The sequence below is a fragment of the Copadichromis virginalis genome, linkage group LG4, assembly GCF_057382275.1.
Source record: "Copadichromis virginalis isolate Kocher_CV1m ecotype Utaka linkage group LG4, C_Virginalis_male_GT1.1, whole genome shotgun sequence".
Lineage (NCBI taxonomy): Eukaryota > Metazoa > Chordata > Actinopteri > Cichliformes > Cichlidae > Copadichromis > Copadichromis virginalis.
The window spans coordinates 10,475,544-10,500,345 of record NC_140621.1 but is presented as its reverse complement, the minus strand read 5'-3'; the positions used below and the strand labels follow the sequence as shown (position 1 = coordinate 10,500,345).

At 41.6% G+C, this 24,802-nt stretch overlaps 1 protein-coding gene across 2 annotated transcripts in view; it reads right to left on the bottom strand.

Annotated features, from left to right (window-relative positions):
- Positions 1-24,474, bottom strand: part of LOC146710830 (microtubule-associated serine/threonine-protein kinase 1-like) — a 53,772-nt gene extending 29,298 nt beyond the window's left edge. Inside the window, exons 1-4 of one of the 2 annotated variants that reach the window (XM_085453465.1) lie at positions 23,538-24,474; positions 15,314-15,345; positions 2,076-2,170; positions 353-428 (exon numbers count right to left, since the gene is read on the bottom strand). In XM_085453465.1, the coding sequence (XP_085309591.1) occupies positions 353-428; positions 2,076-2,170; positions 15,314-15,345; positions 23,538-23,576 (242 nt within the window). In that variant the 5' untranslated portion in view covers positions 23,577-24,474. The remainder of the gene's footprint in view (positions 1-352; positions 429-2,075; positions 2,171-15,313; positions 15,346-23,537) is intronic. The other variant, XM_085453466.1, reaches the window with a different exon arrangement.
- Positions 24,475-24,802: the final 328 nt, after the last annotated feature.

Genomic DNA, 24,802 nt, shown 5'->3' with positions numbered 1-24,802 from the left:
AGATGTGTGACACAGGCAACAAGCGTGACTAAACAGAGAGGAGCTGTGAATGTAATGGCCTGGCCCTGTCATACATGAGTCACCCTGTTACGCTGTGAGAACCTGCGAGTGCGGCGAGAGGCTCTCCAGAATGTGTGAGATCTCTCTCAACAACACATCTGCACCTCTTGTTCCACTGGAGCTCACACCTGCTCGGTGTCTCTCCCCTCTGTGACCTTTGCCTCACACAGACTCTTCTTATCTGTCTCTATCTCACTTTCTATCCCTCTCACACCTCTTGTGCAAATATGGCCGAGAGTAAACAGGTGCAATCACAGTCAGTGTGTAGTCTGCAGTGCCGGGAAGCAGTCACCTTCTGGAGGAGGCGAATGAGAAGTGGGCTGGGTTGCTGGGAGAGAAGTTTCGTGGGCTGTCCAGTGGGCTGCTTCCTGGTGGGACAACAAGACATGCATTGAGAATGAGACACAAAAGAACGGCACGAGTGTAGGAGAAGGTCAAAGTGGTAGTATGTCATGCCACTGTGCCTTTTATCCTGTGGCCAAGTCCCAACAGGAAATCCAGTGACGTGCTGTGAGGTGCAGACGCAGAGCTGTCTCCCACTGCTCCTTTAGTTCAATATCACAGCATAACTACTCATAATAAGTAGGCAACGCTTTTAGGAGTAAACCGATTTAAAACTTAATGTAAACTAAGATTTTTTTCTTAAACCTAAGGGCCTATCTTTGATCTTTAGTGAAACTCGACAGGGAACAAATGCGAGTTACATATATATCCAAATTTCAAAAATATTTCAGACAAAAACAGAATCAACCTCATATGGGAGCTGTGTTTTCACATTCAGCTCAGTAAACTTTGAGATCATTGTTGGAAATATACTGCTTTTTGTTGTTTTCTTGCTATGATGACGTGTTTAGTTTGCCATGAAGACGGAAAACATAAGGAAACAACTCGTCTAGAGAATTAAATGTGTAACTTCTTTACACTGACACCAAGTGGAAGTTAATTGATCTGAGACACTGAAGATCAAAATGGTACGTTGGCCCTGAGAGGCCAAACGGACTGCAACTTAAGAAAACACCAGCAATAAGAAAAACGCTGCAAAAGCACACAAAACACAACAGAAATAGGAAAAAAGAAAACACAGGATGTGTTAGCCTAACTATTAGCCTAAAAAATCCGTCATCAGTATTATATGAATCATGATAAAACACATCTAGCTTGTTTTGGGTTCCTGCAACTGGTCTGTCGGGTTATTGTCTCCCCAGAAACACTTCCCTAGTGCCTTTGGAAATCTGTTTTTTCCTATTTCCGTTGTGTTTTATGTGCTTTTGAAGCGTTTTTCTTATTGTTGGTGTTTTCTTAAGTTGCAGTCCGTTTGGCCTCTCAGGGCCACCGTAAAATGGGCTTGATTTCACCCTCCATGTAAAATTACCATGACAACTTCAAAGGCTAATCATTTCACCTATTGACTGTATATAAAAAGTAGACATAAGCTCAGTGACATCAACATTAATTTATAAAATCGAGTTTTGATGTCTGAACATTACCAGTTTTGGCCTTCATATCTGTCTGTTTGTTTTTTTAAAGTAAATTTAGATGACACGGATGAGTGATAAAATTATGAGCTAATGCTAGCAAGCTTAGTTAGCAAGATGCATAAATTAAATGGGAGTAGCATGCAGACACAAAAACAATAATTATTTCTTCGTTTTAAACCACAAACAGTAGCAGGAATTATTCATTCTTATTTCTTCTGTAAAGCTGGACATGTTAACACAGAAGACTTTGACAACTGACTTGCTTTTGGCGCTGGCCTTAAGTGGACTTTATATTAAGCTAAGCTATCCTGTTACTAGCTCTAACTTAATTTTAACCATACAGACATGAGAGAGGGATCGATCTTCTAACTCTCTGCAGTGAAGTGAAAAAGAATAAAACTAAGAAACTGTAAACACATGATGAACCAGTAGAATAACCCTTTTTTGAGAGGTCGGAATATCTTCACCTATATTTTTGATCAAAATCAATTAAAATCAAGCTCACAGGGGAGGCGTTAGGGCTTTTGTTGTACATACCGAGGTGTCCAGGGAGGGGCAGAGGGGAGTGAGGCCGAGGGAGCGTGGGGGACGTGGTCGTCAGGATCAGACTTTTTCTGTTGCTTGTACGACAGCTGTTGAGAAAAAGAAGATGTAAATGTACTCACATCCACATTACCACAACAGAGTTGTGACTAAGCACTGTGTCTGTGCATAAATATATGCATGCACAGCTGTAAGTGTGGATGGAAGAGAGGCGGACACGTGAAGCAGCTCACTGCAGGGGCGCGACGGCGATACAGAGAATTCAATTTCCTCAGCCATCCATCCCTGTCTGCCTCCCCTCAGCTAAGATAAGAAAGGAGGAGAGAGAGAGAGGGAGGGATTGCCAAAGTTGGAAGAGAGAGAGAGAGAGAGGCAACAAGCAGGATAAGAAGAGAGGATTTAGGTGATATTTCTAAAAAAAAAAAATTTTTAAACTGGAGAGAGAAATACTGCAAAAATGTCCACTTTTATGACCTCAGTTTACTACGGGTCTCTTAATAGCAGTCACTACCACACTGACTCATTTCAAACCTGCCTGTGGGTTCCTCATGTCACACATGATATCATTATCTCTAACTCTGCCATTAGGCAGTAAACAGAGCAAGTTGTTTGCTTTCACTAGATCCACTTACTTTGTCACAATCACACCGGAGCAGAGTAATTTAATTTTGACAAACACAAACCAAACAAACAAAAAAAAAAGCAATGTGCTTTTCAAGGTGGCATGAGCATGGGGCATGAATAAATGCAAATAAATACAACTGGGAATAAAACGCAAGCAGCACCATCTCATCTCTGCTGCTGCCAGATAAAGAGGAGAGCTGGTCTCCCCTCTCTTCCCTTTCAGCCCGCTGTCACATGGGGTCACATGTGAGGAGGAGAGGTGTCGCCTCTTCTCCCCCTCTCTCTCTCTCTCTCACACACACACACATATATATGCAGATATAAGTGTGATATAAATATATAAAGCAAAAACAGCACCTTAATAAAGCAGCATTAGCAGGGTCACAGACTCAGAATGACTTTAGAATTTTTCCAGTTTTCATTATTGATGAAATCATTCATTGCAGTTTATTTATAAACATAAATGATGTCATATCTGATAACTGGTGATGTCAGAATGAGGTCACACATGACTGTGACAGTATCTTTTCTGGTCACAACACTTAGTGATCTATTTCCATCCATGCATCCATCCAACTTCCATCTTTTCTGATTTGCTGGGTTATATGAATAGTACACTCAAGATGGAGAACCAGAGGGCCTTAATTCAGCCCTAATCACCCCAAAATAAATGTAAAGTTGAACCACTATATTTGTACAAAAATCAGACCCATGATTCGTTTCAGTTGCATTAATGTCACTGACAATAAAGTGATACTGTAGTGTGGCACTATAGTTATTATTATCCTTGCTGTATAGGTTGGTCCAAACCTATTACTTACTGTAATAGATAACCATAGGTATACAATAGGTAACAGGAAGGTTCCAGCACTTTCTGTGAGTCTATGCAAGAGGAAGCTTTAACATCTGCACAACCAACCCAAAAAACACACTATGTGAAAGCCCTCCAAACCCTAGGAATATTATCACCCAACCATACTGAATGATTAAATAAAATAGAAGCTTTATCTTTGCTAATGTGTTTATGAATACAAATTACAATCGTATTTATTTTGGTACACAACTTTATGGAGGCAGTGCATGCAGTGGGAGGAGGTCTGGGCTAATTTTATAGAAAATCCAATCTCACTTATGTTATATGGCCAATGAACGACCATTCATTTCATCCACAATAAACTTGGTGTGTGTACTGCTGGGAAACCTGAGTGATTGGAGTGTCAGGTTTAAGGTCATTTGGATGAAGGGCAGGCTCATTTTGCTAGCAGATAGCAGACTGATATAAATCTAAAAAGCTGCCTTGATTTGAACTCATAAATTTCCATCTACTGTCAAGCTGTCAAGTGACAGTTTTCAGTGTTGGACTTTTATGTAAAGCCAAGCCTAACCTGCGCAGAATTAACGATAAGGAGCTGTGACTGCATGTTTGTCCATTCCTGGTGACACTCTCCACATTCCTAAGTGGATCTGCTGACATCAGGCATCCTTCCACTGCTACAGTGACTTTGCAGAATACATTATTTGCTCATCTTGAATAAACATATTTATATTCATTCAGTTTAGTTAAGTCTGATGGTGACTCTGCGATATGTCTCTGTAGAATAATGTAAAAGGCTCACATTTCTGAGCAAGCTCCATCTTATCTCACCTATCTGTTTTCATTACCTGAATGCTGATCGATCAGCTGTGTAAGTAGCTTCTCGGATATTGATCACATATGCCAATAGACTGAATTGATAACCGCTATTTTGCCATTTCACACTTTCTAACCTGGACTGATTGTATCTCGATAATCACATTAAAGCTCTCGCTGTGACACACACCGTGACCTTGAGCTGATCCCAGCAAGGGACCATCTCAGCGAGTGCATGCATGTATTTTAAGTCAAACCCAGTGTATGATTATAGTTTCAGGCTTTCATTAAGATGATTGCTACAAGATTAATATAAAGACAAACTCGGCAGCAGGACTGCACATGGTTAATGAATTCTCAGTGCTGCAGGAAATCAATGGAGGCTGGGTGTAAACACACAGCACTTGGCCTTGAGCTTCTTCTGGTAGAGTTCATGAAATAAATGCTTTAAGCATGCAGAACCTTATTTAATACACATCCAGCGATTCTGTTTTGTGGCATTGCTTATGCAGAAAACAGAGGCTTTTTTTCCCATTCCTGGATGGTCAATCAGGATCAAAGAGGGGTGGGAGGAAAGGGTGAGGTGCACTCCAATACACTTAGCAAATATGGGCTGCACTAGCCAGTGGCTCAAGAGAGGGTGGAGGGGAGGGGGTGGTTAAGGAATGGATGCTGCAGCAAGAAAGGAGATGCACAGAGCGAGAGAGAGAGAGATGGAGGGGCTAGCTGGAACAAGCATGACATTAAAGTAAAATAAGGGAAAGGGAACGCCTCGGGAAACGAGTTGACTGCAAATTCAATAGAAGAAAAACAAGAGTTAGATGCAGGGAGGGTTGAAAGGGCTCACAGGGGTGCTCATTACCCACACACATGGTAGATATGACCCAGTTTTTTTAAACCATTTTACACACACACATACACAGTCTACATATATTCGTAGCATGAACAGAGCACGTGAGGAACATTGTGAGCAGATCATACAGAATAGAGTGTGACAAAACCAAACAAACAAACACTCGCTATCCACCGCTGCTTCATATTGATGAAACCACACCATTCGCAAGAGATTCTACAAATGTTAAATAGAAGCAGATCTGAGGCGCTGGTGAAGAAGAAGACAGTCCAGAAAAGTCAGGATTTAAGTGGTAGAGGAATGTATTGCTGATGAAGCGCTAGGGAGAGCTAACCTTTAGAGCATTAGGAGGTAAATAATGAAGGGATGATTCAGAGAAAAGGAGGAAATGGGATGATGACATTTTATTTTTCTTTATGAACCATTTAATGGCTTAAGACAAATGAAGATTCAGATTTCTGTTACTAAGTTACTGAGGTTGTAGCTTTATAACTCTAGAGGGAATGTGGTGGAGAGGAGGGAGTCATGGTCACATGATGGGTTGTTGCTACGCAGCCTGCAGCAGAGAGATATAAGATAAGACCAAGTCGGGACCACAGAGAGGAAGAAGAAAAGGGGGGGAAAAGCCACTGAAGTTCACTGCTTTATGGTGAAGGGAGGGAGAGTGAAATAAGAGTCTGGGCAAACAAAGAAGTAAGCTGTAAAAGGAAATTAAGCAATAGGGACTTAGTAATAAAAGTGGCCTTCCTAAAATGGTTGGAATGAAAATGATGAAACAGAAAGAGCTCTGTAACTTTTTCCGCAGCACTATGAGGTGGGGGATAACTCAGGGAAGAGAACCACAACCTCACCACAAAAATATAAAGTAAATGTAAAAAATGAATAAAAATGTCATACATACAACCAAACCATATGTAACCGGTGTGTTTCTGCATTGTGTCTGACAAAGAAAGGTAAAAGAAAGAAAGACCTCCAAGTAAATAACTAGCTCACTCCAGCTCCTCTCCCACAGGGGAATTGTAGAAAAGGGCTGCATTTATTTTTACATTAAACATGAAGTACGAACTTACATGGAAGATATTTGACATAAGATTAAAAAAAACTCAGACATACCTGACAAAGAAAGGTAAAAGAAAGAAAGACCTCCAAGTAAATAATTTGCTCGCTCCAGCTCCTCTGACCAAATACAAACAGTGGGGGAGAGGATTAGCTCAACCCACCACAACTCCCAAGCTAGCCAGAATTATATATTCATGCTAGCATTAATGGCGCCTACACATTTCTAACATCTAACAAAAACAGGCACAATGATGACAATAATTGAACTAAAGACACACAATCAGAAATATCATGGTGGCTAAATATACATTATATGTGTGTTGTACAGTGTCTGGAAAGAAATGACACCAACCTCTTCCACAGGGGAATTGTAGAAAAGGGTAGAGACCAAAAGGGTACACTGTATTTATAGGGTTGCACCAAAGAAGAAGAAGAACAATGATGAGGGGCTCCAACTGATAAAGAACATAACTACAGGCTTGAAGGTCCTAAAAATCAGGTATAAACTGGAAAATAAAATTTGTGTAATTATAACAATATGTAATTTATGGCCGGGTTACACATACAAGCAAATATAAAATGATTACAACATCTGGGAGGTGATCTCTCTATCGAAATACAAAATCTCACTGAGTAACTCTTAAAGCTTCTTCGTCTGGCTGCTGCTAACAAATGATTCGTGATAAATGACTCGGCTGAATCTGTGCCAAAGGAGGGTGAAACAGCAGGTTTTTGGTCTTCAAAGCTAATCTACAGAGAGCCGCTTCACTCCCTATTAATGCTGCTTTACAGCTACAGTGCACTTCTCTCATCACTAAACAGCTAATATTTCATATATCATGTATAATATATCATCTGCTTCCAGACAAGAGAAGCCAAAAGTAGACACAAAAAGCACAAAATTCATACCAGTGCTCTGAACGAATTTTAACCAGATAAACATAGTTTTGTGACAGGGTAATCTATTTTCCCCATAAAACTAGCCTTCTGCTGATGCATGTCAGCCTATAAAACAAGCAGCTTGTTATGGTGACTCAAAGCGATTGTTCTCATATCGCTTATGTCAATCCTGACTGGTCCGTCTTTATAGAAAGGCATTTTTCTACATTTAAAGCAGCATAAAAAACCTTAAAATCAAACTATATCTACTATTTCAATCCAACATGTCCCTCATATGTTTATGGCCTGAGTAAATAATAAAGTCTTAGACAGAAAAATCAAACACTGTAGAGGAGGGCATGCTTTAAACTGGAGCTCCCTTGTGTCTGACTTACTGCTACTATGTGAGCGTGCATTTACAGCCACCCTTGCATGTAATGTCTGTTTAAAGAAAATGAATAATGGAAACAGTCAAAACACTTAACTCAAGGCTTCAAACTTCACTAACCAAGCTACGAAACAGGAAACTGAGATTGTGAATCCTCCCCTATTTAGACAGTGACTGAGATCCTGCCTGTGTTAGAGCAGATACACATACAGTTAAATCCAGTCCTTATAATTTATGTTCTTTTGTTAATTGCTATGGAAAAGTTGTAAGACATTCTATGACTTTATATAGTTACTAAATTATGACTGGAAAACCACCATTGGGTCCAAGGGGACTCGTGAAAATCAGACAGAAGAAGGAAAATTCCCACAACAAGGAGCTAGGAAATTGGTATTAAGTTACCATTAATCGTGATTCATTTAGCTGAGTAAGCAATTAATCCTATTATCTCTGCAGTAAGATTAGGGTATGACATCAGGCTTTATTAAATACAGTAGATAGAGTGGGTTTTGTGCAGGATATGGACAGAGTGTATTGATCGTTTTCCTCCATCTAAACTGTAAGTAGGTAGGTCTGGCAGTATTGTCAATTTGGCCACATGACCAGCAGTAAAAAGGCAAGGACAGACAGTAAAATGGTCATGGAGACAGCCTGGGGCAAAACACTGTCCTCACGCGGCTCCATCAAATCTCCACTCAGCTACACCAAGCATTGTGCTAAATGTCAAAAGCACTGCCTCATTGAATGCACCATGGCCAAGAGAAAAGTCAAACAGACACCATCATTCTTATTTTTCCTTTTTTTTTCCATTTCCGGTTTTCCTCGGCTCTCCGGGGTCCCAAAGCTCCCTGAGAGGAATTCAAAGCCCATCAGCAAGGATGAAACACTCTTATATTTTTTTTTTTGTTTTGTTTACTCTAACAGGTTCAAATCTTTTCTTGTCAGTCTGCAGTAGTACAGAGCAGCAGACAGGAGCAGGATCTATCAAGCAAGACTTCTGTAAGAGGAGCCCTGAGAGGGAGACAGTGGAGGAGGAAGAGGATCAAAGGCTGTAAGAGTCCCATTACTCTAACACTAAAGGAAAGAGTGCCCTTCACTGAAAGCAGGGCTTAATAGGAGATATACTTGTATGAGCTTGTAGGTATTGAACTTTAGGTTCCTCTTGGGGGTAAACTGCATCACTTAGTAGGACGCACGCTACAGTCAGACCCAGGTGCCTCAGCCTCCCACGGACCTCCTTTGGTTTGCACATAATTGGTTAAGTGACGCGTAATGGTTTATTTAGTTACAGAGGAGACGTGTTTATGAGGAGAAGATGGGGGTATAGCTGGCAGCATGGTGGTGTGTGGAGAGGACACAATATGTGTGTGTCTCAAAGCTGTGTAATGTGGACGCACATGCACCGGGTGTGATTATGTCTTTCTGTTTGTGAGAGCACCTGAGCCACAGCACCCGAGGTAAACATGCACAACACTCACCAATTACTGCACATCGTCTCCACTCACTTCTCTCTGACATTCTGCCTGTAACACTGGGTCTTGCTACACTACATATGTCAGGACAGTAATAAAAGTAATGGAGACCTTTTATATGAGAATACTTCAAACCGTAGATTCTTCATCTTTGGGGGCAGGAAAAGAAATTTTACAGAAACCTTGAGAGATCTGCTATGTCTGCATATGGCAGTTATATTATGGTTGGACATTTCCCATGTGGGGAAGGGGTTTAGCTGTAGAGAAAGCATCCTGACTCCTGACATCCTAAAAATCACCCACTTAACCTATGTTCCCAAAACGCTGTGTCTAGCAGTCAAATGTTACGGGCACTATTACCATCACTGAGTAGAGAGAACAATACATTGTTACAATTCATGCACTGCACAAGTAAGTATACATAAGTGTACTACATAAAAAGAATATAAATCGACTATCACACCACACCGCTTTACATTACAGGGCCTTTATCATCACACAAAGAAGTCAGGTCCCCTAATGCAACCAACACATATTCTCACGTCCCCATGACATGAGAACAACACATGCACATAAACTTTGTTTATTATTATTTAAGATGTGTCAGAAAGTAAGCACGGGCCAAAATGTCCTCACTTTCCAAAAATGTCCCCACTTCCAAGGTCTAAAATGCAGGTCCCCACAAATTCAGCCATTCAAGTACACTTATACACACGTGAATAAAGAAAAACCAAAATTTCAATCTGAAGAAACTGTTTTTTCCTTACTTAACATGCCCCATGTACGACCAGAATAAGTGCATGACAGGGAGATGAAAAAGAAATAAAGAGCGAGTGAGAGAGGACAGTCAAAGCTAGTATGAATCTCTAACGCGCTCACGTAACCTTAGTGAGCTGGTCCCTAATGGACGAGCAGACACAGATATCACCCCAGGGCCCTGCATGCTATCTCAGTCTCTCCCCCTTTCACCTCTTGCACAACCTTTTTCTTTTTCAACTTCCATCACTTTCCTTGTCTTAATCACCCAATGCCTTTCTTCCGTCTTTGCTGACTGGGATTTTCTTTCCGTATCTCGTTGCTTTAGTCCCTCAGAAATATGTTTTTAAGGGAAGTGTTTAAAAGTGTCGTGTTCCGATCATTCTTCACTAACTAAATCCACGCGCTAGGCTTCAGTATCACTGCAGGAGTGTGGCAGATACTAAAATGGCGAGACTTTGGCATATTCCCATCTGTCTGCCTGTGCGTCTGGGCTCAGGTGGGCCATAGCAAGAGTCTATTCTCTTCTGTAATAGAAGCTATTTTAATCCCTGATCAGGAATGGAGAATAAAATCACTAAGCGAGTCAGTATGACCTCCACTGCTGCTGTTACTAAAGAGAAAACCCCCAGTGCCCAAATGTCACCTCACTTTGTCAGGTTGTTGACAATGGAGTGATTAAAAGTATCTATTAAGCACGAGTTGTATTATGGGCTCGGACTATTAATTCAGAAAATGTGATAATGACATTATTCTTTATAGTTGCACTTTTCAGCTGCTGTGTTTCACAATATAATTGCAGCTGAAATGAAAGTAAAAACGCCTGACAGGAAGTCAATATCTTACAAAGAACACTTTCCCCAAATAACCAACCCAGTCATCCAAGTCCAGAGAAATACCTCAGCATCGGTGAATCACAGTCTATAAAAATCCATTTTAAACGTAGGGTTCTGCTTGACTCATTTTTGGCTCATATAATTATTGACTGATTACTTCAAATGTGAATCGGTCTACTTGCTGTGCTTCTAGAAATGTCACTGTGATGAGTCACTGATGCAACTTTTCAACTTATCTTTTGCCAGGGTCTAAATCTTTAGTGAGGGCCTTATATACAATATATATGTCAAGATGTCAAGAGTCAGGATTCTTACTAACTTTTCATTTTCAGTAGATCCGTGATGCTTTGGCCATCCCCAACAAGAAGACAGATGCATTATTATTTTTTAATAATAATATTTCACTACTAGCTTTTCCTCAAAAGGCACAGATAAAAAAGTGAACGCATGTGTCAGGTCTCCGCTGAAGCAGCTGGATCGTTTTAGATGGTTCAGCATTAAATTAATTGGACTGATTATCACTTTAACAGCAAACCATAAAAGCATCTCATGCAACTTTTAATTTTTACATTGCCTCTAATGGCAACATTTTATAAACTGAACTCCATGCAGGCTACCTTCAGTAAGAGCAGTTTTTAAATCAGAGTAGAGGTTATCTGTATACTGCAGAAACTGTAGGAAAGAGGAAAAAGGACAGAGGATCAGGAGATTAAACAGATAGCCGGTCCTACCACACCCTACATCACAGAAACTGAATCGTCTCTGCTCTGTCTCGAGCCTCTCGGTGTACCTTTTAGTGCGTCGGAACATATTGCTTGTATTTCGGTGTAGTTGAAAGCTGGGCGATGAGAAGTCAGAAAGCAGCAGGTCTCTGGCAAAATGCTATCGCAATGCAACGCATACTGTGGCTCCCACCACCTTTAGAGGTGCGCTGGTGTCTGTGTGTCTGGGCAAGTGTGCAAGAGAACCAAAGGAGAGAGAGAGGGAGAGAGAGAGGGAGCACAGCACAGAGGGAGGGATGCAGGGAGGAAGGGTGGGTCTCTCTTTTAGAAAGGAACAACAAAAGGCGGCAGGGGATTATGGGTCATTTTCTCAAGGCTGAGGTGCCATAGTACACAATGTGGTTTTATGAGTTACTTGTGCTTCTGTTTTATGTTTTCCTCTGAAGTCGATGCGAAATTAAAAGCTTTAACTGCAGGCTGTTTATTCCATGAATGAAGGAAGGAGAGTACAGGCAGGTTAATTTATCTCAGCAGCGACTAAAGAAATGACCAAAGGACAAGGACATGTGGACAGTTACATAAGTAAAAAAACAATTTGAATGGGATCAAAAAGCGGAGCTAATGTTGATGTAGTATGCCAGACGTGCATACACACACACAAACTATCAATGGCTGTGTTTACCCATGAATGGTTGCAGTAGGCAGATTGAATTTGAAGCCAACTCCAGTGAGCTCATCTATAATACATAGTGGGTTGGTGGTGTCCTGCAGAGGCAAATGGGATGTGATGCAGAGGAGACAGTGACAGACTGAATTCAGATGGTAAAATAAGGGAGAGGAGGTGGAAAAGATGAGATGGTTGAAGAAAATGGTCTGGAAACAAACAGATCCCTGCCATCATTTCATGTGTGATTACCCATGGTGACTTGGGATGGCTTGAGTGTAGATGGGAGTGGGCACAAGAGACTGTTGACAGGTCAGTGCGACAATACATAAAAGATGATGTAACCACGGTGATAGCACCCACTGGTTTGTGGTTTCTCATTTTAAAGATTTATAGTTTTCTATTTCTCTTTGTTTTGGTTTTTAGTTAAAGCTAGCCTGCTAACTCATCAGCTAGTACAAACTTCAGTAAGACACACATAAAAATGCACAGGTGTGCTATACAGACACGAACACCTTCTAATTATTTATGTAATACAAAAAAATTACAAACCAGAATTTTATTCAGCAAAACCGAAACACAGACTTCTTGGACAGACTCTTGGCAAAAATGTGACCCACATCTGCAGTTTTCTATGAGCCACATATGGCCTTGACTGATGGTGTTGACTCAGCTTGAGTCTGGCTGCCGCAACTCAGCTGCCCGCTTACAATACGAGGGACAGATGTCAAGTATGTTGTGACATTTGGGCCAAATCTGCCCCACCCAGAACCTGCCTTGCTGTGTGTCAAGCATGACTCATGACTTTCTGGCTTGCCCACGTAAACATTCACCACAGGCCCAAATATGTCTGCTACTGGGAAAGCAAGCTATGTTATCTATCAGACACTTAAATTAATCAAAAATACACTAAAAAGCACCAACAACACAAATACAGTTGGATGGTCCAGTGACTGATTGTGTTGTGTTTTGTGCTCTTGGTGTTTCTCTGTCTAAGTATGCTTTTACTGTATTGGCAGTGTGTGTTTGGGATCACTGTCATACTGAAAGATGAAGCTGTTGCCAATCAGACACTAATGGTGCTGCATGTTGGATCATTTTTCATCACTTTTCTCCATTCAAAATTTCATCAGTTTTGAGAAGATCTTCCAACACAACTTACTGAAATGCAGCCCCAAACCATGACGGAGCCTCTATCATCCTGACTTCCTCTGTATATACTGACAATGATTTTAACCAAATGTGGATTCATCAGACCAGCTGTCACTGATTTTCCATCCAGTTGTTGTGTAATTTGCCAAGTCTAAGCCCTTTCTTCCTATTTTCCTTTCTTAAAAATGGCTTTTGACAGCCATTCTACCTTTATACTAGGATCATTTCTGATGATGCTTCATTGAACAGAAGATGGATCAACTGAAGTATCTCTCCAGTCCTGTGCTAGATTTGTTCCTATTTCTTAAGGACATGACTTCCAGACACTATTCGTTTAGTTTTTTTGGCCTGTCACTTCTTTTCCACTCTATTTGTCCAGTTTCCTCAGATTTTTTTAAGGACACACTGCATCCCATGCTTGGATATGGAAAGTTCTTGGCTATTAGCATTTTGGGAACCAGCTTGCTGGTGCAGAAATACTATTTTATGCCTGCAGAGCTGTGTTATCTTCAGCATATTTTATATATTCAACTAAGAAAGAAATAGAAACAAATTATGTGCTTTTATGACAAGTTGTGACAAAATGGCTTTAAAATAGATTATCTGCTAAATTGTCTGTGATGTTTATTAGTGACTTAACAAACTTCTTCTAAAATCTCCTAAAAATGGTCAGATACAAGAACTGGACTGACAGTGTGTGAAAAAGAAGCCAATGAATCAAGAAAAACTTTGAACCTTCAAAAAGTGTGGAGACTACTCCACACTTCTCACAAGGAAAGGGTAGTCTGGACCTGTCACAGGCTGGGTCTCCGACCCAGCACTCTGAGTTTTCTTTGTATTTTTTGATATGTTATTAGTTTGTGTTATTTCCTATTTGCCTTTAGTTTAGGCAGTTATTGTTCCTGGGTTTTCTATGTTTTGGGGTTTTCTATTTATTTCATCACGTATTAGGTCTGTTAAGTTGTGTTGTCATTTTCTGTTTTATTCTGACAATGTCATGTGTTCTTTGTTCATTGTATTTAGCTTTCCTCTCCTGGTCCTGTCATTAGGTTTATGTCTGTCAGCTGTTTTCCCCCATGTGTCGCCACTTCCCCTGATCACCTCATGTCTGTATTTAAGCCTTTTGTTTTCTTCATGCCATTGTCAGTTCGTCTGTTTATTCTCACCAGAGTTACAGTCATAGTCATAGTCTTAGCCTGTTTATTTTCCACCTCGGTCATAGTTATAGTTTTTGGTCTTAGTACCTTTAGTGTTTTGTTTCTTAGTGTTTTGCCAGCTCAGTGTTTTGTTTCTTAGTGTTTTGCCTGTTTGCTTTGGTCTCTTGGTTCATTTCCTGCCGTCATCGCAATAAAGGTTCACTTTTCTGTTAATCATTACTATTCCTCGTCATCATCTGCTTTTGGGTCCTGTTTCCGCACACATCGGTGCACCCCGCCGTGACAGGACCTGTCCGGAAAAAAAATCATCAGCACAATGCTTAAACTTGCATTAACTATTTTTTTTTTATGTTTCTGTCACATAACAACTTTGAGCTGCTCCCTTCTCACAGGGGTTTGCCACAGCAGGTAGCCCTGCATATTTGATTTGCCAGACCTTTACATCGGATACCCTTCCTGACGCAAGCCCAAAAGTAATTTGTGTCTCCAGTGACCGTTTTCTCAAACAGGTCACTCGTCACTGGTAAACCACCCTTGAATGAAAATCTTTGGCTCTTTAACTGTAGTCCATTAAACAGTATAATATTTCAACCAAATACTTAATAAATGTACCTACTTTATGCAGATAGCAAAAATTTGACAATTTGGAATAAGTTGGAGAATGCGGCATGGCTTTCAGCACCATGGACAGCGCCGGGAGCTCCCAACTGGCCTAATAAGGCTTCCACACACTCCAGCATTACTTCAGGAGACCTCATCCTCCTCTTTCACACAAGAAATCCACACTCCACACCCTAAGCACTACTGAAGCATCCTCATAGCTTTCAGACAGAATGTGAAAAGCATGCTTGTGATCCCAGAGAGCTTCCCAGCCTCATGTACGCTCGGGAAGAGAGGCTTTGATAAACAAGATGTACCACAGCTTGGTATGATTGTTTTTTTGTCCATGAAGAAGATTGTGCTTTCCCCAGGGAGTGGATGGGTGGTAGAGAGAGAGGATAGAGAGAAGAAAGGAAGGGTTAAACAAAGGTAACACTCACCTGCTGTTTTTGCGAGGCAGTGGCAAATCCTTCTGGTAGAAACACAAAGAAAAGGACAAAAAGAGAGATCAGGTACAGAAAATAGAAACATACTCTTTCTTATGAGATATTACGAAATTTGGGGAGAGCATAAATAAAACATCACATGAGCACAGTAGCAGGCGCACCTTTTGAGCTTGTTCAGAAATATGGCTTGTTATTGTGGTAGGGGTTCACATCGGTTTCTATATCCTGAGTATAATAAAGCTCTGGTCCTGGAGAAGTTTGATAACAATTAGTTCATCACCTTATCCCGATTCATTTCATTTTGTGTGTGCATGTTTCACAGTTAATTTTTGCCTTTGTTTTCAAACTACTCCTGCTATTTTCTGAAACTATGGCAACTGCTCCATCCCACCCTCCACCCCCCACCTCCCAGGTCCAGATGGACAGGAACACTGGGCTGAGACAGCAGCAGACACCAACTGCACCACACACAAAAAAAAAAAACCCAGCATGAGCATAAGCAGATCTCACACCAGCACAGCCTGGATCTTTACAAACCCTTCACATGAAACTAGAGGAGGACAGAGAGGAGACGGAGAGTTTAAACAAGCGGCGGAGAGGTGGGTGAGAGGTGGATGGTACCGTGGGGAAACATGCTTTTATGCTTGCAACCTTATCTTGGAGTCTTCTGGCCTTCAGCTCTGTGTGTCTTTGTGTGCGTCATACAAGATATGGTGCTTGAGAGTCAGATATGAGATACTACTCAGTGTTTGGAAATGGATGCAATTAATGCATTAGCAGCTTCACACATGCTCCTGTCACACACAGGGTAAAGTTGTTAAGGTGCTGTTAGCATAAAATTGACCACCTGCTGACCACAGTCAATGTAATTATTGAGTTAACCTTCAAATAAAGGTTGAACGAATGGATGGGGATGTGCAGACCTGCTCCTACTGATATATGCCAGAACACATTTTTACATTGCTGCTGCCTGAGAGCCCCTGCCACTATTCACAAGGTTAAGCCTATGACACAGATGATAATTGTCAAGCCAAATGGAAAACTCTTAGTTAAACAGAGAGCACTAAACTGGTCCTCTCCTCATCTCAGGATCAGACGCACGATGCAGGCTGCACGGCTGTTCGACAGAATGTCCCGAGGGTTTACACGTTAACAAATCCGACTAAATATTCAGCTCATTGATCCCTTTTTCACTTTGTCCTTCATTGATCAGGCTAATTGACCCTGAGTTGTCAGATGAAAAGAGAGATGACTTACAAGAGCAAAAGGCATGAAGAACATCTGCGATGTGGGGGGTTACCTATACAGAGAAGCCCTAACTACACTTGACATCTAATGTTGCTGCAGAGTAGCAATTTAATCCAGAGGAAATGACCACATAAAAACTCTTTACAAGCTGCAAGGTGCTGTATTTTAGTGACAGTGAAGCTGAGTCCAGGGTCCACCAGTGTAATACCTTTTCCCTGGAGATTCAAAGTGGCAACGTAGATGCTAATCTCACTATTTAGGTCTGCTTTTTTATTCTAAGATAAAATATCACCTTCAATTTTTGTGAAAATTTTCTGGATGGATTTGAATGACTTGGTGAGCCCTCATCAATTCTAATCACTTGTCTTTCATATAGTAACAGCATCAGGTCAAAATTTAAACTGAGCAGAATTTAGCATGCTAATGCGCTAAGCTAAAACAATTAAGGCTTTGTCCATACTGGGAGGGAATAAAACGGATGGACATTAATGAACGTTCTGCAACTTCACACCCCAGCAGCATGAAGCATGTGAGGCATGAAATGAACTTTTCTTAGCTACCTGGTGAAGTGACTACCAATATACTGAATAATACTGTTGACTGACATATGGCTGATAGTAAATACATTACAGGGTGCCTAGGCAACCAGAATCTATAATGCCTGCAAAAGATTGTTTGGTAGCTTCACTTCGTGTGAAAAGCAGGTCGCTTCCAGTTTAGATGCAGCTTAACATATTAAACGTTTCACTTGCTAAACATCAGCCTGTTAGCATTATCACTGTTAGCATGTTAACGGGCGTCGACACAGGGGAGAACAGTATTGCTATAGTGAGCAGGGCGCCTGGATGTCAATGGAATTCAGTGACTTGTAGTGACAACTAACCTATAGTAAAGAAATAACCTATAGTAACAGTAAGTGGGTACTAAGGTCAAAATATTTCAACTTTGAGGTGAGTAATTCAAACAACTACAACGGCAGTAATGAAAACCATTATTTAAAATATCTTCATCTCCAAAATTTTATATTAGCCAAGCCGTCTAAAACTTTCCTCTCCAGCTACCTTAGAAGATTTCACCTTAAAGTTTTTCACATCTTAGAGGGAAGGGGTCCCTTTATATGATTTATTTGTAAGTAACTGCAAAGAATCATCTGATATTATACTGCATGCATGGAAGGCAGATTTGAAAGATGATTTACCTGATGAAGAATTGTTACAAGCATGCTTTAGTTCAGTCCCAAAGGTTAATCATATATTCTAAATTACTACATTATGAATGACTCAAATAGGCAAACAGACAAATAGACATGTTAGCTTAGTGCGCTAACTGAGCCAAATTTGCAGAGCTGGTGATGGCATGCCTAAGAGCAGAATAGCCCCTAAATCTCTTGATTTTCACTTAAGATAAATCAATGAATCACACTTTCTCAAAGTGACATCTTGAAATGTCAGTCCAAGACCCCAAAACAATCAGGTAACAATGATCTAGGTAGCAGCTGTGACTGACTAGGCCAGATCAGACCACCATCTTGCAGAAAATATAAATCCTCAAACAGGACGAGATGTAACATGCACAGGCTAAGAGTTTTATTTTCAAAATGTTTCAAACAAACACGTGCTCAGAATAGCTGAGAACGAATTAATTAACGAACCATTCAACAACGTATGACCTCAGTGTTCTCAGTGACATTCACTGCAGCAAATCACCAAAATGTTGCAAATTCGCTTGAACTATTTGTGGATAGTAGGGACGTCTGCTAAAGAAGCAGAAATAGTTTAGCAGCAACAAGAATAAAGTCCAAATGTAACAGAGGAGCACCTGAACACCTCTTTTGTTCAGGCATGCCTAGACAAAAAGAACCAGCTGGCACACTAAACAAAGTACAGCCATCTATTCATGTCTGAGAGAAAAAAACTGGCACCATGAATATCTTTTGCTGCTTTTCAGAATTATACCTGGGAGTCCAAACTGTGGAGTGAATCTGCAGGTCTGTAGATGATAATTATTCAATCTTTGAATGAAACGGCCTTTATTAACCTCAGAAAATCCAATCAAATAGTTCTTTGTCACCTTCACTTACATTCTGTAATTCTTAGGCATTGCTGTCACATCGTATCTACCTGAATTCCCTTCTTAATCCTCAATTCCATTTTAATCTGTTAAAAGGTTACAAGGTGATGAATTGACTTCCTAATTCCAGTCTCTGCTTCATCAGTGACCAGTGTGCCAGAACACAAGCGCACCACTATGCTCCGAAATCGACCTGTGACTCCTAACTGCAGCATTTCCAGAAGATAATATGTTGTTAAGGAAACATGATCCTCACTCCGATCTGAAGCCTGTGCCTTAATTCTCCTGTGGCATAATTAGTTTGATGCAAGGCTTACTGCTCATTGCATGGTTGCGTTTTCTACGTCAGAGGCTGATTTAAAAGCCACCGTCCGAGGCTGATGTTCAAACTAAACGCTCCCCGAGTCCCGCTAATGAAGTCTGGCGGTGGTGAGCAGTGACTGACAACAGATGGGAGGCTCTGTCACAAACATGTCATGCTCACCAATCACAGATTAGAAAGCTACACAATCCTGTGCTGTATTTGCTGGCTTCTCAAACAGGAGCAACTACACTGTTATTATCCAGGTTTGGGTGCGTCCTCTAGGGAACGAAAGGGAAGTTTGAGCTTATGAATGACTGTCTGATCCCCTTTAGTCCCAGGATGTCACACAGTTGACAAGACAGTATGGGAGTCTGTGTTTCAGGACTTTGTATCTATGAATATTTAGATGCAGGGCAATTGTGCCACTGTCTTGTAATAACTGTGGTTTATGCACAATCATTTTGCATTTAGATTAATGCTGGGCTGTTTAATATCTAACCTGCAGAGAACCTGCATTCACAGTCCAGGCCTGTTTTATTGTTGTTTTTTAAATTTCTCTGTGTTTTTCACAGCTCAGGGCTAAAATGTGCAGGGATGTTCAAATTTGTGTTCTTTTTTAAATTATGTTGGATGCTGCTGTTTCATTAAGCTACAGCCAGTCAGGGGCGAGCATCCTGATGCAGGCAGTAAACAACAAAGACTTGAAAGGCCAGTGAATTTTGTCTCCTGGTACACACACTGGCTGCTCATGTAACTCAGCCATAAAATATGCCTTTGCTGTAGTGTCCTTCAAGTCATATTGGCTGCACTACAATTTTTTTAAAGGCCTCAGTGATAATGAAATGGCATTAGTTGAGCCGCATGCCTGTAAAGCACATTGCTGCTCGGTGGGGATGCGCCAGCAAGTTCAATCATTTTGTAGACACTGCAAAGAAAAATGGTGGTGAGCCGGGCAGGGGAGGAACAACAGGGATCAATCAAGGGATGTCATGCTGCTAGGAGACAGTGCCTGGACCTGCCATTGTCTACAGCAGTGACTGACTCACAGATATGAGGCTGACAAAAAGGCAGAGCGGCTGAGGACGAGGCATGCCAAGCATAAGAAAAGATGGTCTGGTGATTTGTGAAAACAACAAGACTGAATAAAAAATGACATGTAAAAAAAAGATATTAAATATATTGTTTGTTTGTTTTTTACATTAGGGTTATATGATAGTGTAAGAAGCTGGTCTAAGAAAAACGTATTGTAGGGGTGTAACATTGTGATATATGTAAAGGAGAAGTAGAAGAAAGTGCTTTCGGTTGCTCCCCTTGTCAGATGGGGTCACCACAGAGAGTAGCTCAACATGTTTCATTTGGCAGTTTTACACCAGATGCCCTTTCTGACACAACCCCAAAGGGGATTTGTAGATCTGGCTGGAATTGAACCAGCAACCTTTCACTTGCCAACCGAATGTGTTAACCACTTCAGGGGATGGTCTGAGTATTCCAAAAGCTGCTGATCTACTGGGATTTTCCCACACAACCATCTGTAGGGTTTATAGAGGATGGTCTGAGAAAGAGAAAATATCTCTTTAGCAGCAGTTTTCTTGTTGATGTCAGGGGTCAGAGGAGAATGGACGGATTACTTCAAGCTGATAGGAAGACAATAGTATCACAAATTATGATTCAGTAGAACCAAGGTATGTAGGCAAGCCTTGAAGCGAATGAGCTAGAGCAGCAGCAAAAACCACACTGAGTGCCGCTCCTGTCAGCTTCAAACAGGAAACTCAGGCCACGGTTTGGGCTCACCAAAAACTGCACAATAGAACAATTAGTACCAGCTAAGCACTTTTTAATTACCACAGTCTACTTGCTGACCTTTATGACCACAGTGTGATCGTCTTCTAATGGGTGCTTGTCATCTTATTCTGGTTTCTTGAACATGGCAACGTTGGTACAATGGCAGCCTAGCTTCTTCTTAATGATTGCTAAAGTATCGTTTGATCAAGTCATGCAACACAGATATTTTACACAGGAAACAGCTGCAAAGGAGGAGTGAGAAAACCAGTTCAACCAGTTCAACATCATCAAAAACATTCATTTCAGTTAAGCCGTGAGTACTGCAAAACGTTGTTCTGTACTGTAGTTGTGGAATGATTATAGTTACTATTCCTTCAAACAAACAAACCAAAAAATGTGGAAATTACAAATTTCAGTTTGTTTTGTAGCTATTTCACACATCTCTGATGAACCAGGCTTTTTTTGACATATCTTCTGCGTGTTTGCCAGCAAGCCTATTGGAGGTTGTAGTGTCAGAGAGGAGCCAGCATAACGAGGAGCAAAGATCGTGGGTTTTTTTCATGTTTGCCGTGTTGAAGCGATGCATCACGGGTGTGACCCCTGACTGCAACTGCAGGGGAGTGGGGCGTGTCACCATATGGTGCTGAGAGAATGATTGTGTGTGTCTGTGTGTGAAAGAGGGAGCGAGTGACGGCTGGGATGATGAGACCCAGGGGACTGACAAAGCCGCTGATTAGGACATACAGAGCCAATCACATGTCAACGCACAATTTCAGAAACACACACACATTAGAGAATAAAACTCGTGCAAATAGCCCAAATGTGCATATTAAACTAGAAGTCTACGTTGTCCCTCCCTCTACCACACTACCACACTACCCTCCCTCACATATACAAACACTAAATCAATCAGCTGGCCTGCCTCCATCTATAAAATGCCAGGGACTTTGCGAGTGTGACTCTATGATGATTAATTCCCTTACAGCTCGTGTCATACATCACAGCAGCAGAGCAGTGAGCTGAGCAGTGGGGATGATGAGACATGAAACCATCGGGACACCTCACCACTAATCCTCCCCTCATTCCCTTATACCCACTCCCTTTCTTTTTCTTTTTCACAGAGTCGAAGGTCAATTTGGCTTCAAGGAGCTCAGAGTGCGTGCTTACAATCCTTCGTCTTGGTAAACGAAACTGGCAGAATATGAACCGAATGAATGAGAGAAATGAAATGCACAGACTGCATAATCACACTAGCGTGCACAGAAGCCCCACAGGAGGCTGGCTGCAGTCTGCCTGGCCTGTAGGCTCATCTCTCCACAGTTCACTTGACTGAATCAAACAAAGATTGTGGGGTGTGTGTGTGTGTGGAGGGGGGGGGGTATGACCTGTGGTTAAGCAGGCTGCTTCATAATGGATGAACGCAGTCATTTGAGCACAGCAGATCAGTATGCATGAGTGGCCATTCATTACAACATCTCATTAAAGAGACTTTTAAAAAGTACATGAGTGTGATCCTGACATGAGCTTCACAGGAGGATGTTAACTGACTATACAACAGAAAAGCTACTATTAAAATATGACACGTATATGATACGAATGATGAAAAATATATATGTTTGAGTGTAGTGGAGCTACTATGTTCAACACCAGAGGCACGCTGCGAGTCTCCAGCAGGACAGATGGAGAAATAACTGATTTTTGTTGTAAACTTTATGAAGGTTTATCTTAAAGAACTACAGTAATGAGAACCAGAACAATACAAGGATAATTAAATCAGCTGACTGACAGGAAGTGAAAGGCAACTTTTACACAATGTAACACAGTTTAACACAGTTTTTGTTCTTCTGATTGCCTTAAAATGCAAAGTTTAAAAAGAATATTATTTCCACAACCTTTGATGAATAAAAAATCAGAGGTTGAGGAACAAGACTTTTGTTACAGTGTTGTTCATTTTGTTAACATAATCGCCCAACACAGAGAAGATTCTCAGTTTGGGACTAGTAGGAGACACAAATCCAGCCTCAAGGCATTACAAGCCAGTGCACTCTCAGTGCTGGTCCCAAGCTGGGATAAATGGGTAAGTCACATCAGGACGGGCATCCAGAGTAAAATCTGTGCCAGATCAAACATGTGGATCCATCCATTGTGGAAGGGCCTACCAACAACATGTTTTTTTTTTCCATTCATTGTCTCTGCTAGAGTAGCTGTGCATGATTCACAATTCAAAATAAACATCAGTTCCTTGTACCCCTCAGTTCATCCTCTGTCTGAAACAAGCTGCAGGAGAACGTTTGAATAGCAAGAGGGTGGGGCTTCTCCAATCCCAACATGCCCATATTAGGGATGTCCCCATTCTTTGATATCATACAGAGCCAGGAGCAGAAAAAACTGTCTGTAAGCCAGCATCTAGAGCACTCTGAAGCTCGATTGTTTGGCTCACACAGATTACTTTCAGCCAAGGCTGACTTCATTGATTGAAACTTCAACCATGTTTAATATAAGGCCCACCAATAATAAGTTAAAGTGCAACAATTCATCTATAATGGCTAAAAAAAACCCCAACAACTTTATTTACAGGTTAATGATGAGTGCTGGGTTTATGAAACACATGTGTTAACTTTTCACTTTTAGTGATAAACATTTGCAGTGTCTGCTGGAAAAGTATAGCTACTGCATTCGGCTTCAATGACAGAGTCTGACCAAAAAGTAAAAATAAAGTCTGTCTGAACGTAGTAATCATGTATGACTGTGTTTCTACAACTGGAAGAGGATGGATTTAACACAAAAATCGGATTCCAGCCCAGACCAGCTCACCTGCAGCCTCCGCCGCCGTATTATCCCCGAGTCATCCATGGTGCAGTGACGAGCCGTGTGGCTCTCGGTCGGGATTCCCCTTCACTAAAACAATTCTGTCACCTTACACTAATCTGGGTTGTGACCCAGTGAGGATGCTACTTCCACTTCACGCCCGAACTGCACAACACCAACACAACAACAGCAGCAGCAACAGAGTTCCTGTGTGTCCGGTGTCACGTCGAAGAAGCCCACGAAAACGTGCCAAGAGGTCCCATTGTTTTTATTTTTTTTTTTTTAAAAAAAGCCCCTTAAAATCAGCGACCGTTATTCTCTAAGCTGCACTTGTGATCGGCGTCCTCTGTCTCCTCGGCTGAGTATCACGCCGCTCTCTCAGCGGCTCCTTCTAGGAGCATCCTTGACATTTTCCCAGTGGTCCGTGCGCTTTGATGCTGCCCAGCTGAGCGACTCGAAGGCCCGGAGAACTCAACGTCCATGTGCGATCTGCCGATCCAAACACTGAAGTACTTCGGTCACTTCACGACAATCTCCACGAAGAAAACGTGAGCTCATCTCCACGTGTGGCCACAAAGGACAGCGCGTTCAAGGCTCGGCGAGGGGGGAAAACAAACACTCGATTATTTTACACATAACTGCACGGTGGTACGGACGCGCGTCGTGCCCCAGCCCCTCGGTCAGGGTGTCACTGCCGCTTATTCGCGGCGGAGGAGCCTGTCCGGTTCGGTCAACATCACCTCGTGTCTGAGAGCGCGCGCACGTCCCCTCCAAAAAAACAAAACACACACATTAAGTAAAACTCTTGTTCGTTTCTTTCACCCACCCGTCGTTCCTCCACCCTCTCTCTTCTCGGGTGAAGCGGTTACTTATGGCACCGCAGCAACGCGATATTTGTAGCCCCTTCTTGGGATTCCCTTTCGCCCCTCCTCCTACGCGCGACAGAGACGCTCTTCTCTCCGGGATGAATGGAGGAATATCCAAACACTCTTCCACAGAATCCAGCCCAGCAGGCTACGACCACACACTGGCTGTAGTGGTGCCCTAATTGCTGTTTTGATTTAATTTCCTGAAAGACAGTTTTAGATTGGAGCTGGCAGTTTTTCAGCTGATGTGTGAAGAGGCCTGTTAGAGCCTAAATCAGCACCACAGACAGCGACACGGGATTAAAGTTTTTCTCTTTTGCTTTGGCACATTCATTTCTCATGTGAGAGCATTTTTAAAAGTTAGTTTCTTTGTTTTTTTTAAGACATTTAACGCTTACTTATGAA